This window comes from Micrasema longulum, unplaced genomic scaffold (assembly GCF_059751315.1).
Source record: "Micrasema longulum isolate JH-2025_06_02 unplaced genomic scaffold, ASM5975131v1 h1tg000237l, whole genome shotgun sequence".
NCBI classification, from domain to species: domain Eukaryota; kingdom Metazoa; phylum Arthropoda; class Insecta; order Trichoptera; family Brachycentridae; genus Micrasema; species Micrasema longulum.
This window is the reverse complement of record NW_028277442.1, coordinates 395,362-415,485: the sequence shown is the minus strand read 5'-3', so window position 1 is coordinate 415,485 and position 20,124 is coordinate 395,362. Positions and strand designations below refer to the sequence as shown.

The window sequence follows — 20,124 nt, the reverse complement described above, 5'->3', positions numbered from 1 at the left end:
TTTGGACAAACTCAAAATATTGTTGATAAATTACCTGGTCCATGAAGAAGTATAGAAATTGAAAAAATAATATTTTCAGGCGTTGCCTAGTATGTAGGTGAAATAATTCAATTAGATGAATCTCACCCGCATAAATAAAGGTTTCAGCTCTTTAACTTCACAAACATCAACAGATGAAAGAATTGAAGGAATATAGATGTTTAAATATGGGCAGAATGGTGAATGTTACACAGTGTGTAAAGTGGCCACTTAAACCAGCCATTGACAGGTCATAAGCCCTGTAAATGCCTGGACTTCTATATTACCTTCTCTTAAATGTTCTTCATCTCTGTTGTAATATGTTAATATAAACAGCTCCCCAGGGAGTAAAATCCAGTCTTTGTCTACAAAAAATGGTGGTACTAACTACAAACTTTAAAATAACTTTTTTTACTTAAATTTTAATTTTTAAACAACTTCCATTTATGTTTTTTTCCTTCTCTTTTTTGTACTTTAATTAATAACCTTACATATAATTACTTTATAATATGGAAACTTCACTGGCCCATTAGAGTTAAGTCTAACTGTGTAAAATATAAAACTCTGTGACTGTACTGTATGTTTCCTAAATAAAAGAAAATAAAAATAAAATAAAATTAGTACGCTAAGCATTGATGCTTGGCATGTAAAATGATAATACTTTTAATACTTTCGTTACGATGATGCTTATATTATTTCGTAACAAAATTATATTTAAGTACGTCCAAATTGAGGACCGTTTTCACAAAGCTACAAAAAATAAATAGGTGCGAAGGTTTTCACTGTCACGTGGTGCAATAGTCAGCGCGTTAGCCTGCCATGCAAGAGGTCTCGGGTTCGATTTCCGACACGGTTGATATGAAATACCATTTCGTAAGAAAACAAATACACGGAACTCGTTGATGCACCGAGCTGTACAGTTATATTATAAGGAAATACCATTAGAAATAAGAGAGCAAAATAATATAATTATTTCATTTAAATGTCAGCTAAAAAAACATGTGTTTAACAGATAAGTTAGTTTTTAAAAAGTAATCTTATTCGTGTTAACTTTGTAGAAGTTTTCTTTTTAAATTATAACGGACTCAGTATTGATGTAGACATTTTTAACTGCACGTTGCATTTGTACAGAAAATTTCTTCATGGGGTCGATTATTTGGGATAGTTGCTGAATGTACATCTTGAGTGGTTTATGCTATGTATATGTGCCGCATGTAATGTATATGTTTGTGTATGTTTTATATGTGCGTTCATGTGTGTGCGTGGATGGCTCGGAGTGTACATTCGGTATTTTAATTTATTTTAATTTATTACCTCCATGGAAAACGCAAATGTCAACAATTATCCTTTTCTCACTTAAAATTCTTATATATTTTTTATTTTTTGTCACATTTAATGTTTATATCTTTTTAATTTATGAAAACTTAATTGGTCTTTTTATGTTAAAAAATTGTTGTTCTTAGTACTTATTTTGTATGACTGTATGTTTTCTAAATAAAACAAAATAAAATAAATAAAGTGTACGTATATTGTTTAGAAACGTTAATACGAGTAATTAGTATATGTTTTAATAATAATTCGATAAAAGTTAATATTAGGACATTCATTTATTATGTTTGTACTGTTTTAAGACTATTTTTTTTTTATATATTGATTTAAAGGGGTGTTTACACACAATAATATTTAGTCGCTGTTCTGGTACCTGAAGCGTGAGACTGATCATCTTACCTTCATATAACAAAAATAATCAAGATACGCTGCGATTGGTGTACCAATGCAGTGTCCTAAGCACCATCAGGTGCGAAAAGGGAATGATGATGATCAATATGTTTCTTTTTGGGAGATACCGTGTGTGTTGGATTTGTTCCGACGTTTCGGCTACCATATCAGGAGTTATCTTCAGGATAAACTGAGTGTTTTGTAGTAGTACAAAGGCTTCTAGACACCAGTCATTTTTTCACGTTAATTACAGTGCATGAATAATAAAAGAGGCAATTGAAATACACAGACACCCAAATAACATAAACAAAGACGACGGGCTTAAATTAAACTCAACATGGTTCCCAGCACTACTTACCAGCGGCCAACGGTGATTTTATTTACAGGTAAGCTATAAAAAATCTATGATATATTTGTACCCAGGGGCGGTGGTATATCCATAGAAGCCCGAAAACTGGGTTTGCCTAACCAATTTCAAATTAAAATGACTAAATCTGGACCTAACGATTACAAATAATTAATTTCGTTGTTTAAAATTTGGCGCGCTCGTTTTTTATTAAATTCGTCATTCTTATCTGGACATTTGAAGACGAATTTACTAGCGAACCCGAATCCCATAATTGTATTTTTTATTTTTTTTTATTTATTAATTACGTTATGCATACATTTGTTAAGGACAGAGACACAGTTTATAGAGACACAATCAGGAACGATCCATGTCTGTGAACTTGCTCCGACTCGCTAGAAAATCCGTGTTGAGTCGGGGCACTTGTAATGCATTCATAACCATACATTCACACACATATATACATATATATTCGCACATACATATTTATATTATATTTTATACATATATATTAAGTTTATACACATTATTAATACTTTATACATTACTACATTTTACATAATATACGTGTGTGGGACGTTATGACTGTATGTATAGTCATCTCGCTCTCTCGCTTGGGCTTCTTATGTGGCTTTCTCGTGACAAGAGTAATGACTTAATTAACTTTTTGTACATAACGTTATTTGTACATTGGCGGGCTTATTGCCAAATGGCAATTTATTCCAACCAACCTTAAAAAGTAAAGTTTTATTTTTATAATTCAAGTTACAGAACATATTCAATAGAAAAAAAAGATTAAGATTTATAAAAATAGAAATAAACGTATTTGCTTATAAATTACCTTTAATCAAAACTATTACTCAATGGGAAAAGGGAAAAAAGAGGAAAGAGGAAAAAGGAAAGGAGGAGAGTAAGAGAAAGGAGATGTTTCTTCAGACGTGATTTAAACAGAGATAATGCAGTAACATCTTTGATGGTGGGTGGGAGATGATTCCACAGTCGAGTCGCATGGACACTATATGAGTTAGATAAGAAAGAGGAATTGTGGATGTCTTTTGTCTACGAACATTTGGACAAACTCAAATATTGTTTGTAATACTGTATTCCAAATCAAGATTATTCAAAGAATTTTGTAATCTGCATGTTAACTCTAGTAGAAAAATCCCGCTACTGGGTTTAATATGTTCAAAATATAGTACACTTATTTGTACGAAGAAATATCGGCGCGCTTTAATAATATTTGAAGAAACATACAAATGGTGGCAGTGATTTATAAGAAATAGTAATTTTTTGTTTGTTTTTCTGTTAATAAAGTCACCGTAAAACATTCTTAAGCTAGGGTTTCCTAGGACAGCGGTAGTCAGCCGTCGTAACGTCGACTAGAGAGTGGTTTCCTAGTGAAACGGTGTTAAATGGTGTTGATAACACCGTTTTCCTAGGAAACCACACTCTAGTCACCGTTACGACGGTTATCCACCGCATCACCGTTCACTACGGCCGTTAAAATACGGGCACCGCTGTCCTAGGAAACCCTAGCTTTTTAGATAGTCAAATATAATAGTAAGCTGCGCATAATCGCTTCTATACACAATTCGCCCATGCTACATACTACAAAAACTAATAGAAATGTGCCTATAAGCAGTCGATTTATTATCGGCCTCGTGGCGAAATGGTCAGCGTGTTTGCCTACCGTGCGAGAGGTTTCGGGTTCGATTCCCGACATGGTTATATAAAATATATATTTTTTTACTCCTGGAAGTACAAAAAAATTCTATGATTTAATTTAAAAAATGTATATAACTGTACCCTAAACTGTAAACTTCGTAACTCCATACACAAAAATTTTACAGGAGACTTAAAACATAATTTCTTCATTATTTGAATAAATAGAAAATTTTTTAAAATACGGTTTGTTAACAATTTAAGTATGACGATTTATTGTTTTTATAAACTTATATTTTTTCATTACATTTCTAGAACTAATAAATGGAGTAAATAGGTTTACCTTTTAGGAAAAAAAAACACAAATTAGGGGTTCGAGATTTTTCAGTTAATTATTTTAAAATTTAAATAAAGAAATATTAATGATAACAATAAAAAATAAGTACAAAATACTAAATATAAAGGTAAATTATAATAACGCTGTGATTGGTGTATCAATGCAGTGCCCTATGCACCATTAGGTGTGCAAAGGGAATAATGGTGATGATTATATAAGCAGTGGCACCTTTAGATACAATCAGTTAAACTCATTCAATCATGCACGCATTCGATTAGTTCAACCAGTAACTGATTATTATTTAACATGTAATAAATACACATCGAAGCGTAACGTCGTTTTCTTCCGTCTCTCCAACTGGAGTAGGAGTTCCCTGCATAAAAAAGCCTAAATCCTTCAAGGGTTTGAACACGATGGTGAATAAATAAAATTTTAAAAACTGTAAAAAGGGGGACTTACCTAGAACTAGATGTAGTTTTGACTCCGTTTGAAAGGCGTAATGTAATGTCACTAGAAAAGGACACTGCCGAATAGCCTCTAGGACCTAGAAACAAAAAATATAATCATTATAGGTAACAGGTGATCACCTGAATGTTACTTAAATCTGGAAATATAATCTAATAGCCCCGCCACACTATGCTCCTTGCGCTGCTCATGCCCATGCCCCTCGCGCTGCCGCCCTCTCGCCCGATGTTGCCCTCTCCGCCCACACACTGCTCTACTCCGCACTTGTCATTTGTCTTTCTATACAATGGACGATGAAACTGTGATAGCGTGCGCGCTATGCATTTTTAGTACTGCTAATTATATCAATGTATATTAATATGCAATGATGGAACGGCGGCGTCCGTGGTGTAGTGGTCAAGACGCTTGACTCACGCACGGAAGGTTCCGGGTTCGATTCCCGGTGAGAACACAAAAATTATAATGTGATTTTTCTCAAGCCTGGGTGTTCTGTGATGTAATTCACCACTGTAATTGGGCCTCCTAGCCTGTTGTGGTGCAAAAAAATAAAATAAATAAAATAAAAATAAATAAAAAAGTATTTGAATATTTTTATGTTTTTTTTGTACTTTTTATTTCCTTTTTTATTTACTATAAAATAAAAAAGTACCTTATAGTCTTTAACAGAATATTTTCTTTTCTCTTTCTTATATAACACAAAAATATTATATATGTCTATTTATTATGGGAGCAAAAATTCATAAACATTTCTTGTATACCCACAAACCGGCCATGCCTTTGTAGGATTTTTGTTTGCTATTTTTACAGTTAATATGTATTTCATTAATATGTATTTCATTTAAATGTAATTATCCTTTATTTTTTTAATAGGTACTTTGTTTCACCTCTTCTGTATATTGAAAAAAAAAATTTACAAAAATAGTTTAAAAAATGTCATACAAAGAAAAATACATAATTTAAAAATGACGAGCGCGTCTTGTGTGAGCGCTCGATGCGTACTGCGACCGCGCGATTATGTGGGGGCACCCGCGCTCAAAAAACCGACAAAATAGGGAGTGATGGGCACGACGAGGAGCATGACGAGCGGCATGACGAGTAATGTTGCCACACTACGTCTCTGCCTCCTTTCCTCGCTACTTCCCATACCACTCGTCGAGAGTGTGGCAGGCCCATAATTGTTCGTGTCAGCTTTTAAAACCAGTTGACTACATCAAATATCTGGAAATAATTATTGACAAAAATCTACGACGAGAGCTGCAGGTCCAATCGCTGGTTTCCAGACTAAGCCGTGTCATGTATTCTGCTTACTCGGGAACATCCTGGACATTGGCACTCTCAGAACTAGGTATTTTGCTATTTTCCAGTCAGTGGCTACCTATGGTATAGTGGGCTGGGGAGGTTGCACTGCGTCTATAATGAACCCCCTAATAAATGTACAAAAATTAATTCTTAGGGTGATGCTTCGATGTCCCTCAACTTTCCCGTCTGAGACATTGTTTCAATTCACGAAGGTACCAAAAATTAGACAATTAAAAAAAGAGTCATTGCCACATTTCAAGAGGAGATCCCAGCAGAAGGCTCTAACGAGGTTTTCCTGTAATTTGAATAATTAAATACCAAAAACCCAGGTCTGCTTCTTACGATTGCGGAGGGCATGTGCAAAGGCAAAAATTACAGAGGACGACCCCGTTAAGGCTACATGGACCAGATTATCTCCGACGTGCGCTGTAGCGGGTACGCCGAGCTGAAGAGACAAGCGGAGGATAGAACGGTGGAGACAGACCATGTATAAAGCAAACCAATCCCACAGATTGTGACCCGCGAAGATTACCCCAGGAGTTTTTAATGTCTTGGATGAAAACTTTAAGTTCTTAAAAACGAAAGCCATTTTCAGAAGAAATGTACAAGTTTGGATTTCGTCTAAAGGAAGAGACCATTGCAGGAGACTGCTGCAAAACATTGCATAGATTTATATATAGTACTATTAAGCGTTTACGTTACTTACGTTAGTTCGTTTAGTTTTGTTACTAATAAAAATAAAACAAAATGAACTAAACAAACGTCAAGCGTAACTTACGAAATCCAAGTCAATCAAAAACTATTATGATATTTATTTATTAATGTTTTGTTTTATTATTGTGGTGTAAGACTTAGAATTTCTTCTAAAATAACAAGCTGTAAATAAACTCTATTTTCTGGGCGTCATTGACTTTTGAAAGAGAATAATCAATGTAAATAATAAAAGAAAGATGATTCATAGATATAACATCAAGCTCAAATTGACAATAGTCATATTAAAAAAATATGTAAATACCGAAATAAAATATGTCATTGATAAATTTTTACTTTCTTTAGTAAGACAACTTATTTAGTAAGATTGTTTTATACATAACACTACTCTTTGTATCTATTACATTTTGCAATCTTCCCATAAATGTTTTTTTTTTACACATTGAGAATGTGCTTTGAAATTCAAATATCTATCTAGGTAAACTCCAAGATACTTTATTTTATCCACAGAATTTATATTTGAATTATCAATTATAATATTGTATCCCTGGGGTATATTTTTTCTCCCAATATTAATATATATATTGTTTTTGCTGTATTTAATTTTAATTTATTCACTTTTAACCATTTTGATATATTTTCTAAAACGTAATTAATCTTATTTATCACTGTCTCATAATTATCTCCTGATATGTAAACTGGTGCATTATCTGCAAAAAGTAGGACTTTACAATATTTTAGATTAACATATTACAACAGAGATGAAGAACATTTTAGAGAAGGTAATATATAAGTCTAGGCATCTAAAGGGGTTATGACCTGTCATTGGCTGGTTTAAGTGGCCACTTTACACACTGTGTAACGTTCACCATTCTGCCCATATTTGAACATCTATATTCCTTCAATTCTTTCACCTGTTGATGTTTGAGAAGTTAGCCCTGTAGATGCCTTGACTTCTATATTACCTTCTCTAAAATGCTCTTCATCTCTGTTGAATTATGTTAATATAAACAGCTCCTCGGGGAGTTGAATCCAGTCTTTGTCTACAAATATCAGGAAATAGGTAATCGAAAAGATGTTGGAAACCATGTCACATTAAAAGTTACAAGCCTACCTGTCGCTCGGTCCTAGTGTGTTCGGCAGTCTTCTTCTTCATGACAATGATGCCTTTCTTCAGGATCTTCATGGCGTAAAGGCATCCCTTGTCTGCTCCAGTAATCTTTCGCACAAGGAATACCTTTCCGTATGCTATGGACAAAAGAAAAATAAATTAGTAAAAAAATATTTGCCATAGGGTTGGCCCTGAACCACTTTTTATAGGTCTACACTCAAAACCATTGAAGGTAAGGTACTGGCCGTTCCAAGCAAAAAAGCAGTATATAGCAAAAAAATTATTTTTTTAAAATTCTATCCGATAAAAAAAATATTCTAAACTACTCACTCAAAATTGTAATCCTTATAAACAACTTACTCCAATAAATCCATATTTTTAATATTTATTTTATTTGATTGATTTGTTTATTTTCATATTATATACATAAAATTATACATTTATACAAAGTTGCTTTGACTATCTAACTAGAGTTGTTTACCCCGTTCTAAGCCTGTCAAAATAAATACAGTAATTAACACATAGAAAATTTTAATAAATTTTATTACACATAGTGAAAATATAGTAAAATTACATGGTTTAAAAAAAACAGTAAAAAAATGTAATGAAAAAATTGTAAAAAAACGTATTTAAAAACCCAGTAAAATACATAGTAAAAACAAAATACATAGTAAGAAACATAGTAAAAAAAAAACATATTTTGAAAATCCAGTAAATACGTAGTAAAAAACAAAATACATAGCATGAAACAAAAAGTAAATTACAAAAAAAAATATACATTTGTACAGAAAAAAACATATTTAAATAAAAATATAGTAAAATACATGGTAAAAAGAAAAAAATTTTTAATAACAGTAAAAGATGTGATAAATAATAAATATATTAAAAACAGAGTAAAAAGTAATGAGACTCTTCAAAAATTCAAATAAGAACATGTGTTCCCCTCAACCGTGTCACCATGTCACCATAAGTCAAAATCTGCTATTTATAAAACCTTCTGAGATCAAATTTTGTTTTTATGCCCCAATGTCCAGAATGTGTAGATTAGTCAACTCATCACACGACTTGGAATTCTTTGGAATAGATCTTCCGGCTTTTCGTAGATCTCTTCGCGACTAAACAGTGTGGGATGAAGTTGGAATGGCATGGTTTAGCTCGAAGTCTTATGTCTTTCGATTTTATGAATATATTGTATACCATAATTGTTTTGCCCTTGATTGTCTTTGCTACATAGTTTTATGTTATTTTTGTTCAGTTTCTTGCATTTATGTTTCTTCGTGTAATTGCTGTAATTGGCTTAGGCCGTATATATAAGAAACATTCACATTCTATCACTTCTTCACAATATTTTAAATAATCCCACTTCGCCTGTTTATCTGAGAGAGCTCACCCAACCTCTTTCACAACACGGACTATCGCTTCGTTCTAGTAACGAGAGAACCCTTTTAATACCTTGTCATCGCTCTAATTTTCTTGCCTCCTCTTTCACAGTAGTAGTAGGCACCCGAGTTCTAGCCCAGATATTAGAATTATACTGTTGTTATAGTATACATACGAGAGAACACGAGAGAACCCTTTTAATACCCTGTCATCGCTCTAATTTACTTGCCTCCTCTTTCACAGTAGTAGCCGCCCGATTGTGGAATAATCTACCCACTAATGTTAGAGACGCCCCTTCTTTATTTACATTTAAGTCAAGATTGAAATGTCACTATCTAAATATTTAAATTGTTCCTTTATCCTTCTTCTTTCCTTCCCATCCCCTCTCATCTCTTTATAGTATAGTGTTATTTTTTTAAATATTTTTTTCATATATATATTTATTTTTGTTAATCTTTGCTTTTAATTTTTGTATAAAATTGTAAGATTTAATATGTCCATGTATTTATAATTTTATCAAACTGAACGGTTTGGGTAGGTAGGAAGAAATTGCCTTAAGGCAATATGCCCGCCCTTATATGTATATTTATTGTATATGTATATAAAGTGTCAAATAAATAAATATATATAATAAATAAAAAATAAAATAAAAATGTGTTGGCCGTCTAAAAGCCAAAATCAACCCCGTAGAATCTCTGCAACCAATTTCAACGAGGAAAGTAGTCAGTAACTTCTTTAGCTTCTGGCTCTTACAACATTTATATGGTTCTAGCATTGTAAGTTCTAACCATTGGTTGTTGATGGTTGGAATAAGCTCCCACAAGAGCTGATTTCAATTTTTATGGTTTAAATGGTTCAATGGGTTCAAAAATGGACTAGATTTGTTTCGGAAAAGTGAAGTGCATCAACAGCTAACATTCATAAAAATAGATTTAAGCATATTAGCTTTAAGTTGCTCGCTTAAAATTAATAAAATAATAAAATTTGTCGGGAAATCAGATCGCTACTGGAACTCCGAGTCTCACAATGATAAGAAACTGGTGGATGTACATCTCTGTTAGTGTGAGTAACTTGTATTGTTTTGAAGAATACCAAATACACAACACCTCAATTCGCTCAAAACTATTTAAATGTTGGCTACTGCCTTCCTGCTTCGAAAAACAGAAAAGTGTAATTTCAACATAAAAAAATGATTAAATAAAAAAACATAAAGAAAGAAGCGTCAGCTGGTTCAACACGCCCTGTATGGTGAACGGGATGAATTAAACCGCTATACGCGGTGTTTCAGGGCCAGACTGCGAAACTTCAGAGTAACAATCCTCATGGTAAGCTTTAAAAAAAATCATAATAAAAATTTCCGTAAGGTAATTTTTTTAATTTTTTTAAAATGAAATCTCGAAATGTAGTTATTCCTTAAATTCTCGGACAAGCAGTTCCTCCACAAACCCCTATCCCTCTCCTACCCAGCCGCTTCTGGTGCGTATCGCTTTGTTGGTCAAAAAAGTTTTTATCGCTTTTTTTTGTCGAGGAGGGGTAGGGGTTTGCGGAAGGGATGCTTATCCGAGAAATTAAAGATTTACTCAATTTTGAGATCATAAAAAAAAATTAAAAAAATGACTTTTTGGAAAAAATTTAAAGGGATTTTTTTTAAAGCTTAACATAAGAATTGTTCCTCTGAAGTTTCGCGGTCTGGGCCCTGAAAAACTGTGTATATAAATAAATAAATAAAAATCTGAAATCAAATTAATCGGGAAAGGTATTCTAAATACCACCCAAAATTTTGGATATTTTATCAAACACAATTTATTTGCAGCATACTTTATAAACTCGTCCCGATATTAATATACGCTTAGGTTACAAACTTGCATATTTCATTATTTAAAATCTATTTTTCTAAAGTCAAATCATGACTCGCTCTTCTACTACAAAATGAGGAGCAAACATTAAAAAAGTGATTTATCCAAACATCATGTTAGAGGGCCATTGTGCACTCCGTATGCGGATTTAATGATTTTTTAACTTCGGCAGCTCGGCACAGTGTACATTTTAAATTCTATTAAATGTCGTACTTTACCCAAAACTAACTCTTAGTGTGGCTTGTAATATATATATATACATATACTAGCGGACCCGACAGATGTTGTCCTGCCCGAACGTTGGCGTGCCTGCTATTACCTTAGAAAAAACATTAATTCATTAATAAGTTGGTACCTAGGTACTTGTTTATGATTGAATTCCAAAACTTCAAATTGTTAATATTCAAATATTGAATTTAAGTAGGTTAGTAGGTAATTGTTTATGGTTGAATTCCAAAACATGTAATAAATATTTTTTTCAAATATGGCATTCTTTTTGCAAACGTCAAACTCCGGTCTTCTCACCAACATAAGGGTGTACTTATGTAGGAATACGATTTTTTTTTTAAATATTGAATTTAATATTATTTTAGTATTACCAAAAATCCAGTAAAAATAAATAAATGGATAGAAATTGAAACGAATTTAAGGAAAGAATTGAGATCCATTAAATACAAATGCTGTTTGTAAACATTCAAAAACAATTTTTTTTATAAACAAAAAAAAACATCTTTCCATTTTTTTGTAAATGCATTCTCCTCGAATGCAACCCTGTTAGATCGATGAATAAAACATTTGTGCTCCTTACTTCTATTTTACATATTAGATTGAAGATTTTAATATCTACGAACACGCACAACGCAAATATCTATATTTCTCTGAAAACCGCACGTAAAACGGTTGAGCCGTTTAGGAGGAGTTCAGTGCATCACACGTACAGAGGAATAATATATATAAAGATATATTTTTTAATATATCGAGCTATAATCGGCAGAACAACGTAAGCGACAAATAGCGAGTTGTGCAGGAGAAAGTTTTTATATTATTTTTGTTCCATATATATTGTTTTATTAATAATTCGGTAAATGGGATTCAAAATGGTTGGTTACTGCCAATATTGAAATGACAGCCAAATTGTTTAAATACCTTCCGCTTTTAAGATAGTGGCGATAACGCTGTTTTGCCTATAACTCTGTCAGTGGTGCGAGCTAGCGTAACCGCCTACATTGTCGTCGGTTACGTTGTTTTCCTTAGCTTAAAAATAATATGTCAACATTTTTTTTTAAACAGTGGAATGATGCGGAGTAATACAAAAAAAATTATAATTTGTCTATAATTTTAGTTTACTTGCAAATATTGTTTTTTTTGTTGTTGTTATAATGGCTGTTGTTTTCTTTTAATAAATAAAAATAAATATCCTCAAATGTAGCAGGCGTAGAGCTATGATGTTTTTGACACTTGTGCAGCGGATAAGGAACACTTTTCCTTAAAAAAACGCAATTCGCCAAAAATGTCGCATAGGTTTTTCTGCCGATTATGGCTCAATGTGTATATATAACAAATGCTGTTATTGTATTAAAATATGTTTGTTTAAAATAAAAAATTTAAAAAAAACCCAAAATCTTTTTACCAATTGTCGCATCGGGGCAACATTTTTTTTTTTTTTTTAATTTATTTCTTAAGTTAGCTTATATTAAAACTAATATAAACTATTATGTACATTTACATCATCTATATATATTTACATTTCCTTACAGTAACTTATACATTTATTTTTAAATTCTTTCAGACACTTTTCATTCTTCATACATTCAGGCATCTCATCATACATTTTTAAACCCTTATACATCAAACAATTTTGCGACTCAGCTCTTTTCAATAATGGTAGTCTTATTTTATCCTTTTGTCTAGTAGCATATTCATGACAATTTTTGTTTAAGACAACTTTATCCTTAAAATATTTTGGTAATTTATCGTCAAAAAATTTATGTATAAATATCAACATATTAAATTTAAGTCTCCTTCTTACAGAAAACCATTTTAGTTCATCTCTCATTTTTTTTACATTGCTATATTTATTTTTATTAAGAACTATTCTCATCGCTTTATTTTGAAAAAAAATCTAGTTTATTTAAATTTCCTTCGTTAGCTAAAAATAATATTGTTGAGCAGTAATCTATATGTGGAAGAATGATTGTTTTGTAAATTAGTTCTGCAGTATCTTTATTTAATTTATTTCTCAATCTACTAAGGAAAAATATTTTTTTTGATATTTTTTTATTAACGTGTTCAAAATTTGCATTTAATGTCAATTTTGAATCAAGTATTATCCCCAAATATTTCATTTCATTAACCTTTTCTATGGTTTCATTATCAATAAGTACATTCATCCTTGGGTTTGGCTTTTTCCTTCCTAACTCCATGTATTTTGTTTTTCCAACATTAAGCTGAAGTTTATTAATTTTGAGCCACTCAGATATTCTGTTTAAGTCCTCGTTTAATTTTTGTAAAGTCTCTGTATAATTTTCTCCCGCTATATAGATTAATGTATCATCGGCAAATAATTGTAGTGCTATTTAACGAAATTGTTTTTTTTACATTCAACTTTTACTGTATAATATTTCGTTTAAAACATACATAGGTTCTATCTGCATCAAAATTTCGACAAAAAACTGAATCAATCCCTTATTACTAAAGTTCATTATGACAACATTTTTACAAATTATCAGATAAAAATAATGTCTTCATTTCAAACTTTCATGTCTCAAAAAAATTAAGAATCTACATAGAAACAGCGCACTAAATTCGGCGAACGCGCATTTGCGGTCGCAGGCCCTACGGCATAGAATGCTCTCCCAGCATGTGAGAGTGAAGTGATATTTCGGAAGAAACTTAAAACCCACTTGTTCTTTGAAAAAATAAAAGAATTTTAAAGGAAGAGAAAGGAGATGTTTCTTCAGACGTGATTTAAACAGATACTGTAGTAACATATTTGATGGTGGATAGAAGATGATTCCACAGTCGAGCCGCAGCTTTGTAAAGCGCCCTTGAGGTATTATATTACGAAAATGGCGCTATATAAGTTATCCATAATAATAATAATAACCTTGTTTCCCCAATGCGAAAAAAATGACACCGTTGACAGGATTGCGATATATTGTACGAGAAAGCACAATACGTGTATTGTTCCTTAAATTTTGTTTATTTTTTTATCAGTTGAGAAACGGTGTTGTTATCACTATACTATTTAAAAAATACTATTTGCACAGGCTATTAAGTCTAAAGAAAAAAATTTTTACTTCCAAAATTTTTTTCGGTACATACGGAGCACAATCTTTTTTCCACAATAATGATTTCAGGTCTGAAAGGGTTAAGTAATAATTATAATTAACGCATAATAAACAAAATAATGTTGATAGCGTTCCGTTGACCCGATGGCTCTGCTGGTGTCGTGACATTGAACCTTCTCGTGTCGATCGATTCCTTTATTCAAATAAATCCGCTTATAAAATGATTGTGGGCGAAACTGCTCCTAGGACGGCCGGGTGACTCTGGCACGCAAAAACTGTTAATTATTTTATTTTATTTCGAATCTTGAAATAGGGCACACAAAAACATATTTTTATGAAACAATGTTTCGAGTATGTCGAAATGTTTGCAGACTGGCTGGATTTCCTCCCCAGGGAGTTATTTAGATCTAAATTTGTTGCAACGGCGAGGGAAAACAGTTTTGAGAAGAGAATATGGAAGTCTAAGCATTTACAGGGCTTATGACCTGTCATTGGCTGGTTTAAGTGGTCACTTTACACACTGTGTAACATTCACCATTCTGCCCTCGGTTTAACATGGAAAGATGTTTTCAAGCGTTGCCTAGTAAATCAATTGGTGAATCTCGCCCACATGATAAAGGTTCTTCAGCTCAGCAAAAATCAACTCTTTTTTTTAAAAATAATATTTGTTTTAATAATAATACAATATTACAACTAAATACATTTTATTACATAATTAAATACATATATTTACATAAACGTTTCCCATTACGTAAAAGAAATAAACAATTCCTGTGTACATAATGGGGAGTGACGTCTTACAATAGTTTATTTTATTTTAATCAATAATATTTTTAGGAACATACATAAATTACAAAAAAATATATAAACGATTTTACTTCACAAAAGTCAACAGATGGAAGAGTTGAGGAAATGTGGATGTTTAACCATAGGCAGAACGGTAAATGTTACACAGTGTGTAAAGTGGACACTTAAACCAGCCAATAACAGGTCATAAGCCCTGTAAATGCCTTGATATCCATATTCTTTTTTTAAAAATGTTTCCCTCTCTGTTGCAACAAATTTATATATTTTTATGCGAACTATAATAATAACAATGCGTTTATATTTTATTTATAAGTTGTTTAAAACATATTTCTTAACCTTCTATTTGAATTCTGATAAAAAAAATTTCTTCATAAATGATTTATCCCATATCATATTTTTTTACTGCCTTATAAAAAAAAAAATTCAGTCCGAGTTTGATTTTTACTTTTTCTCTGGTATTATGATCATGTTCATTGATTATTTTTTTTTCCAAAACTCTGTGTTTTTTAGTATTAAAAGTATTATACTAAGCGTCATCGTATTGTTAAATATTATTCGCTAATATGTTAGTACTTTTGATTTATTTAACGTCAAATTAACACTTGAGTATCAGTTTTTTTTTTCAAAATGTTTTTTAAAGCTTTATTTTTTTATTTTGTTTATTTTTTAACTTTAATATTTTTTTACTCTGTAATCTTTCCTAGGAAGATCGAAGAGTCACCAACATCGATTAGTAAAATACGTGATCGAGATGTACAAACATCCCGAAGATGTAAACAGAGATGAAGATGTAAACAGAGAGATGGGATGAATTTTTTTTAAACGAATAACCCGTTCAGTTTCTATTTTAGAGATTTGTCAGCAGGTGGGAAAGGGAGTGTTATTTATTTATTTTTATTTACTATTGATAAAAATACATAATACAGGTAAACGACGTTTTGCGCCGGTTTGATTTACGCCCATTTACAATTACGCCGGTTGGTGCCAGCGTGGGATTCCCCGGTTCAGACAAACTTTTACACGTTGTTTTATTCTATTACCGTGTACGCGAGCACCCTACTGTGTGTGTGAAATTGTTTCCGAATTAGTTTTCGTTTTGTTTTTAAGAAAAATAAAAAGGTTATTTTTTTTTTTTTTATTACTAAAACTAAAAGAATATTAAATTATTTGTAATTTATGTTATGAATCTGCGAGAAAGGAAGCAACAATCAACGCAAATGAAATTGGATGATTTTTTCAAAAAGGTGTGATAATTTAATTTAGTACCGACGAACTGGTGAGTTAGTCTTTATTTTAAAAAAAATCATTATTTATATTTTTTTGTAAACGAATTTAAACTATATATATTAAATACATTTATAATTTATTTAGAATATATTTGGGATATGTGTTGTATAAACATTATAGATTGTTCTTAGAATTTTGGCACGGAACATAACCTTATATCTTCCATAATATTTGTGTTTATTTTACGCCGGTTTACTTTTTCATCAAAGGGAAATAGCATTGCTAACCCTTGGTGTTAAAATTGTCGAACGTAGTATCTACCTACTAACAATCCTTCTCTGTGATTTTATTAAATTGATGTAGTTAATAAACTTAAAATAAGCGGTGGAACATGCATGATTACGGAATTTATCTTTTGGTCACTTATTTGAAGGGCGTCGGAGTTAGAAAAATTTAAAATAATGATAATAATTATCTTATCTGACGTTATCAAATTTATAAAATTACTATAATAGACATGGGCTATTGTGGTACAAGTAAATATGGTCATGGAGATGGATGACAGTATCCGACAAAGGCCCTCCATATAATTTGCTAAACACAGTGAAAGGGGCAGTGAAAGTAATAGAGTTAAATTCAATTAAAATCGCGTTATTTGAAGTTGAACATTTCAAAAGAGTAACTCGTTTTTTGATTTAAAAAAAGCTTTTTGTAGGAGTAAGACCGATAGGAAGACCCACGGTCTTTTAAACGGAGGAATGAACAACAATGTTCTGAGTATGTACAAATGTTCGCAGACAGGCTGGATTTCTCTCATATTTTCTCTTGATTACTTTGTTGCTACAGAAAGCAACAAATTAATTTCTGAATAACTTCATAGGGAGGAAATCCAGCCTGTCTGAAAACATTTGTACACACTCAAAACATTGTTGAATTAACTACCTGGTAAAAAAAGAAGTATATAAATTGGAAAATTGTTTTCAGGCGTTGTCTAGTGGGTGATTTGGTTCAGCCGGATGAGTCTTATCCACATAATAAAGGTTTCAACTCCTTTACTTCACAAAAGTCAACAGACGGAAGAGTTGAGAAAATGTGGATGTTTTAACATGGGAAGAATGGTTGGACAGCACTGCCCTTGAGGATAAAACACAGGAGTCCACTTTTAGCCGTTTTGAAGTAAAGAATGTAGAAATATTCGTCATAAAAATCTGAAGTGAAGGTGGCAGAGTTAAGGAAATTTGGATGTTTAAACATAGACAGAATGGTGAATGTTACACAGTGTGTAAAGTAGCCGCTTAAACCAGCCAATTACAGGTCGTAAACCATGTGAATGCCTAGACTTCCATATTCCCTCCTCAAAAACGTGTTTCCTCTCTGTTGCAACAAATTTGGAGGAATGTACTTTCACATGGAACGTAAAGTGATCAGTCTTACGCTTCAGGTGCCAGTCCGGGAATAATTAAACACTGCAGTACATAATGTATTAAAATATAAATAGTGTTTTTTTTTTTAAACCTATATTCAAATCTTAGAAAGCTTAAACTACCGTATTCCTAATATTTTCTATACGAACACGAACATTTACTTTGATGTTATTTTTAATATAATAAAAAAGAAGTAGAAAAAGATTCGTACAGACGATCGCGAACAATTTCGTCAGTTTTAATTTTTCCTGGTAGGCTCCCAGACCGACCCTTAAGCAAAAAAGGGGATGGGGGGTGTTATAAGGGCTGGAGGGGGGGACCCAGACGGCAGAGAGGTGTACAACTAAGGGTTAACGGTTTCTGAGACGCAGAGGTTACGTTTTTTGTAGGACTAGCTTAATACATTACAATAAACAAACAAACCATCATGCCCTTTCTCTGTAGAGGTAGGCGGAGAGGATAGAACGCCTGGTGGTCGTCAAGATTTGTAAAGATGCATTCGATTAGTGAAAATAATTATCTCATATTATACATCAGTAGGTGTGGATGAGTGTCAAAATATATTATGCAGAGTGTTTCAGGGCCAGACCGGGTAACATTCCTCATGGTGAACTTAAAAAAAAATCCTAACATTTTTTTTGAAAAACCTCCTTTTTAATACAATATTTGAGTTTGTCCAAATGTTCGTAGACAAAAGACTGGATTTCACCCCCTCGGGGGTCATTAAGATAAACAAATTACAACAGGGATGGAGAATACCTTAAATAAGGTAATATGGAAGTCAAGGCATTTACAGGGCTTATGACCTGTCATTGGCTGGTTTAAGTGGCCACTTTACACACTGTGTAACATTCACCATTTGCCTATGTTTGAACATCCATATTTCTTCAATTCTTCCATTTGTTGATTTTAGTGAAGTTAAAGAGCTGAAACCTTTACTGTTGTGAAGAGATTCATCTGACTGAATTATATCACACACTTCACGGCCCAAAATAGCAAAATATTTAGTTTTGAGAATAAGAGTCTTTTGGGTATGCGATGATGTAAATACTATACATACTACGGTGATGGTAAAGGTGAAGTGTATTTAAGTATGTTCATGCTGGTGTGGTGAGTGCCCTGACGAAGAGACGGGTACGTTTCGAAACCGGGAGACATAAAAAGTCTGCGAGTGGTTAAATACGTATATTTACTAACATTAATTGATTTTAACGACATAAAAAATCAATGCAAAACAATCACATTTTTCACAAGCTTGAAAGTGTGAAAGGAAATTAAATTTTAATTGAATCATGAACACAATTTTTTTTTTCAAAAACATTTTCAAAAAAACACAGTTTTTCCAAGCAAATTTAATTTTTCAATCTTCCATGTCTCTAAACTACGGTAGCCGGCATTAAATAAAAGACATTAAAGCTAGGGTTTCCTAGGACAGCGGTGCCCGTATCTTAACGGCCGTACTGAACGGTGATGCGGTTGACAGCCGACTGGTTTCCTAGGAAAACGGCGTAATCAACACCATTTAACACCCTTTTCATAAGAAATCATTCTCTAGTCACCGTTACGACGGCTGTCCACCGCATCACCGTTCACTACGGCCGTTAAAATACGGGCACCGCTGTCCTAGGAAACCCTAGCTTTAGAAAGAGACTGCCGCGCCGGCCTAATCGGCTTTGTATTGCGTCGTATTTGTCATTCATACATTTGTTTATTTATTTTACATAAACGGCATAAATTGCCTTTAACATATATTGAACATAAATATGAAAAAAAACACATATATAATAAATACATAACAAAAAATGATAAAATTGCATAACTATAACAATAGTAACAAGTAGGTAAATACACAAGGGCAACCAAAAGTACTAACTTTAATATTTCACCGTTTTTGCTTGTATATGTAATTTTTAATACTATTTAAATGTTATTTGTGTTTTTTTCTTTTTATATACTTTTTTTGGCTTGTATACATAATATCAATTTTTTCAACGTTTTTGATAAAAAAAATTAACCTGTATTGGGTGTGCGCATATTTTGTTAATTAAAAAAAATGATTTTATTTTGTACTAGTTCAGTATGTATATATACATCCATGTAATTTTTAAACTTTTTCAATTTTCTTTCCCATATTGCATAATGTAAACATTATTTTGAATTTATTTCCATGCCTAGTATTCTGTTTATTCTGTTATTTTCAAGTATTTTTCATACCCTTTTTAATTTGTAGTATATCATAATTTTAATTTTTCTGCTTTTGTTAAATAATATTATAGTTTAAAATTTAAAAACGTCTCTAAAAAAAATATTATCTGTATGTCCCTAAATGAGTTTTTTTTTAAAAAACTCCTTGGGAATATTGTATACAATTATGTATAATATGTTTTCAATATAATAATAAAAAAAATAAAAAAAACTAAATATATAAACTAGCGGACCTACAGACGTTGTCCTGCCCGGACGTTGGCTTGC

General features: G+C 32.0%; 1 protein-coding gene across 12 annotated transcripts in view; it reads right to left on the bottom strand.

Annotated features, from left to right (window-relative positions):
* Positions 1-20,124, bottom strand: part of LOC148283450 (ribosomal protein S6 kinase alpha-5-like) — a 151,579-nt gene that overhangs the window by 69,640 nt on the left and 61,815 nt on the right. For all 12 annotated transcript variants that reach the window (XM_088243855.1, XM_088243856.1, XM_088243853.1 and 9 more), the window contains exons 4-5: positions 7,672-7,805; positions 4,542-4,626 (exon numbers count right to left, since the gene is read on the bottom strand). In XM_088243855.1, coding sequence (XP_088099981.1) covers positions 4,542-4,626; positions 7,672-7,805 — 219 coding nt within the window. The remainder of the gene's footprint in view (positions 1-4,541; positions 4,627-7,671; positions 7,806-20,124) is intronic.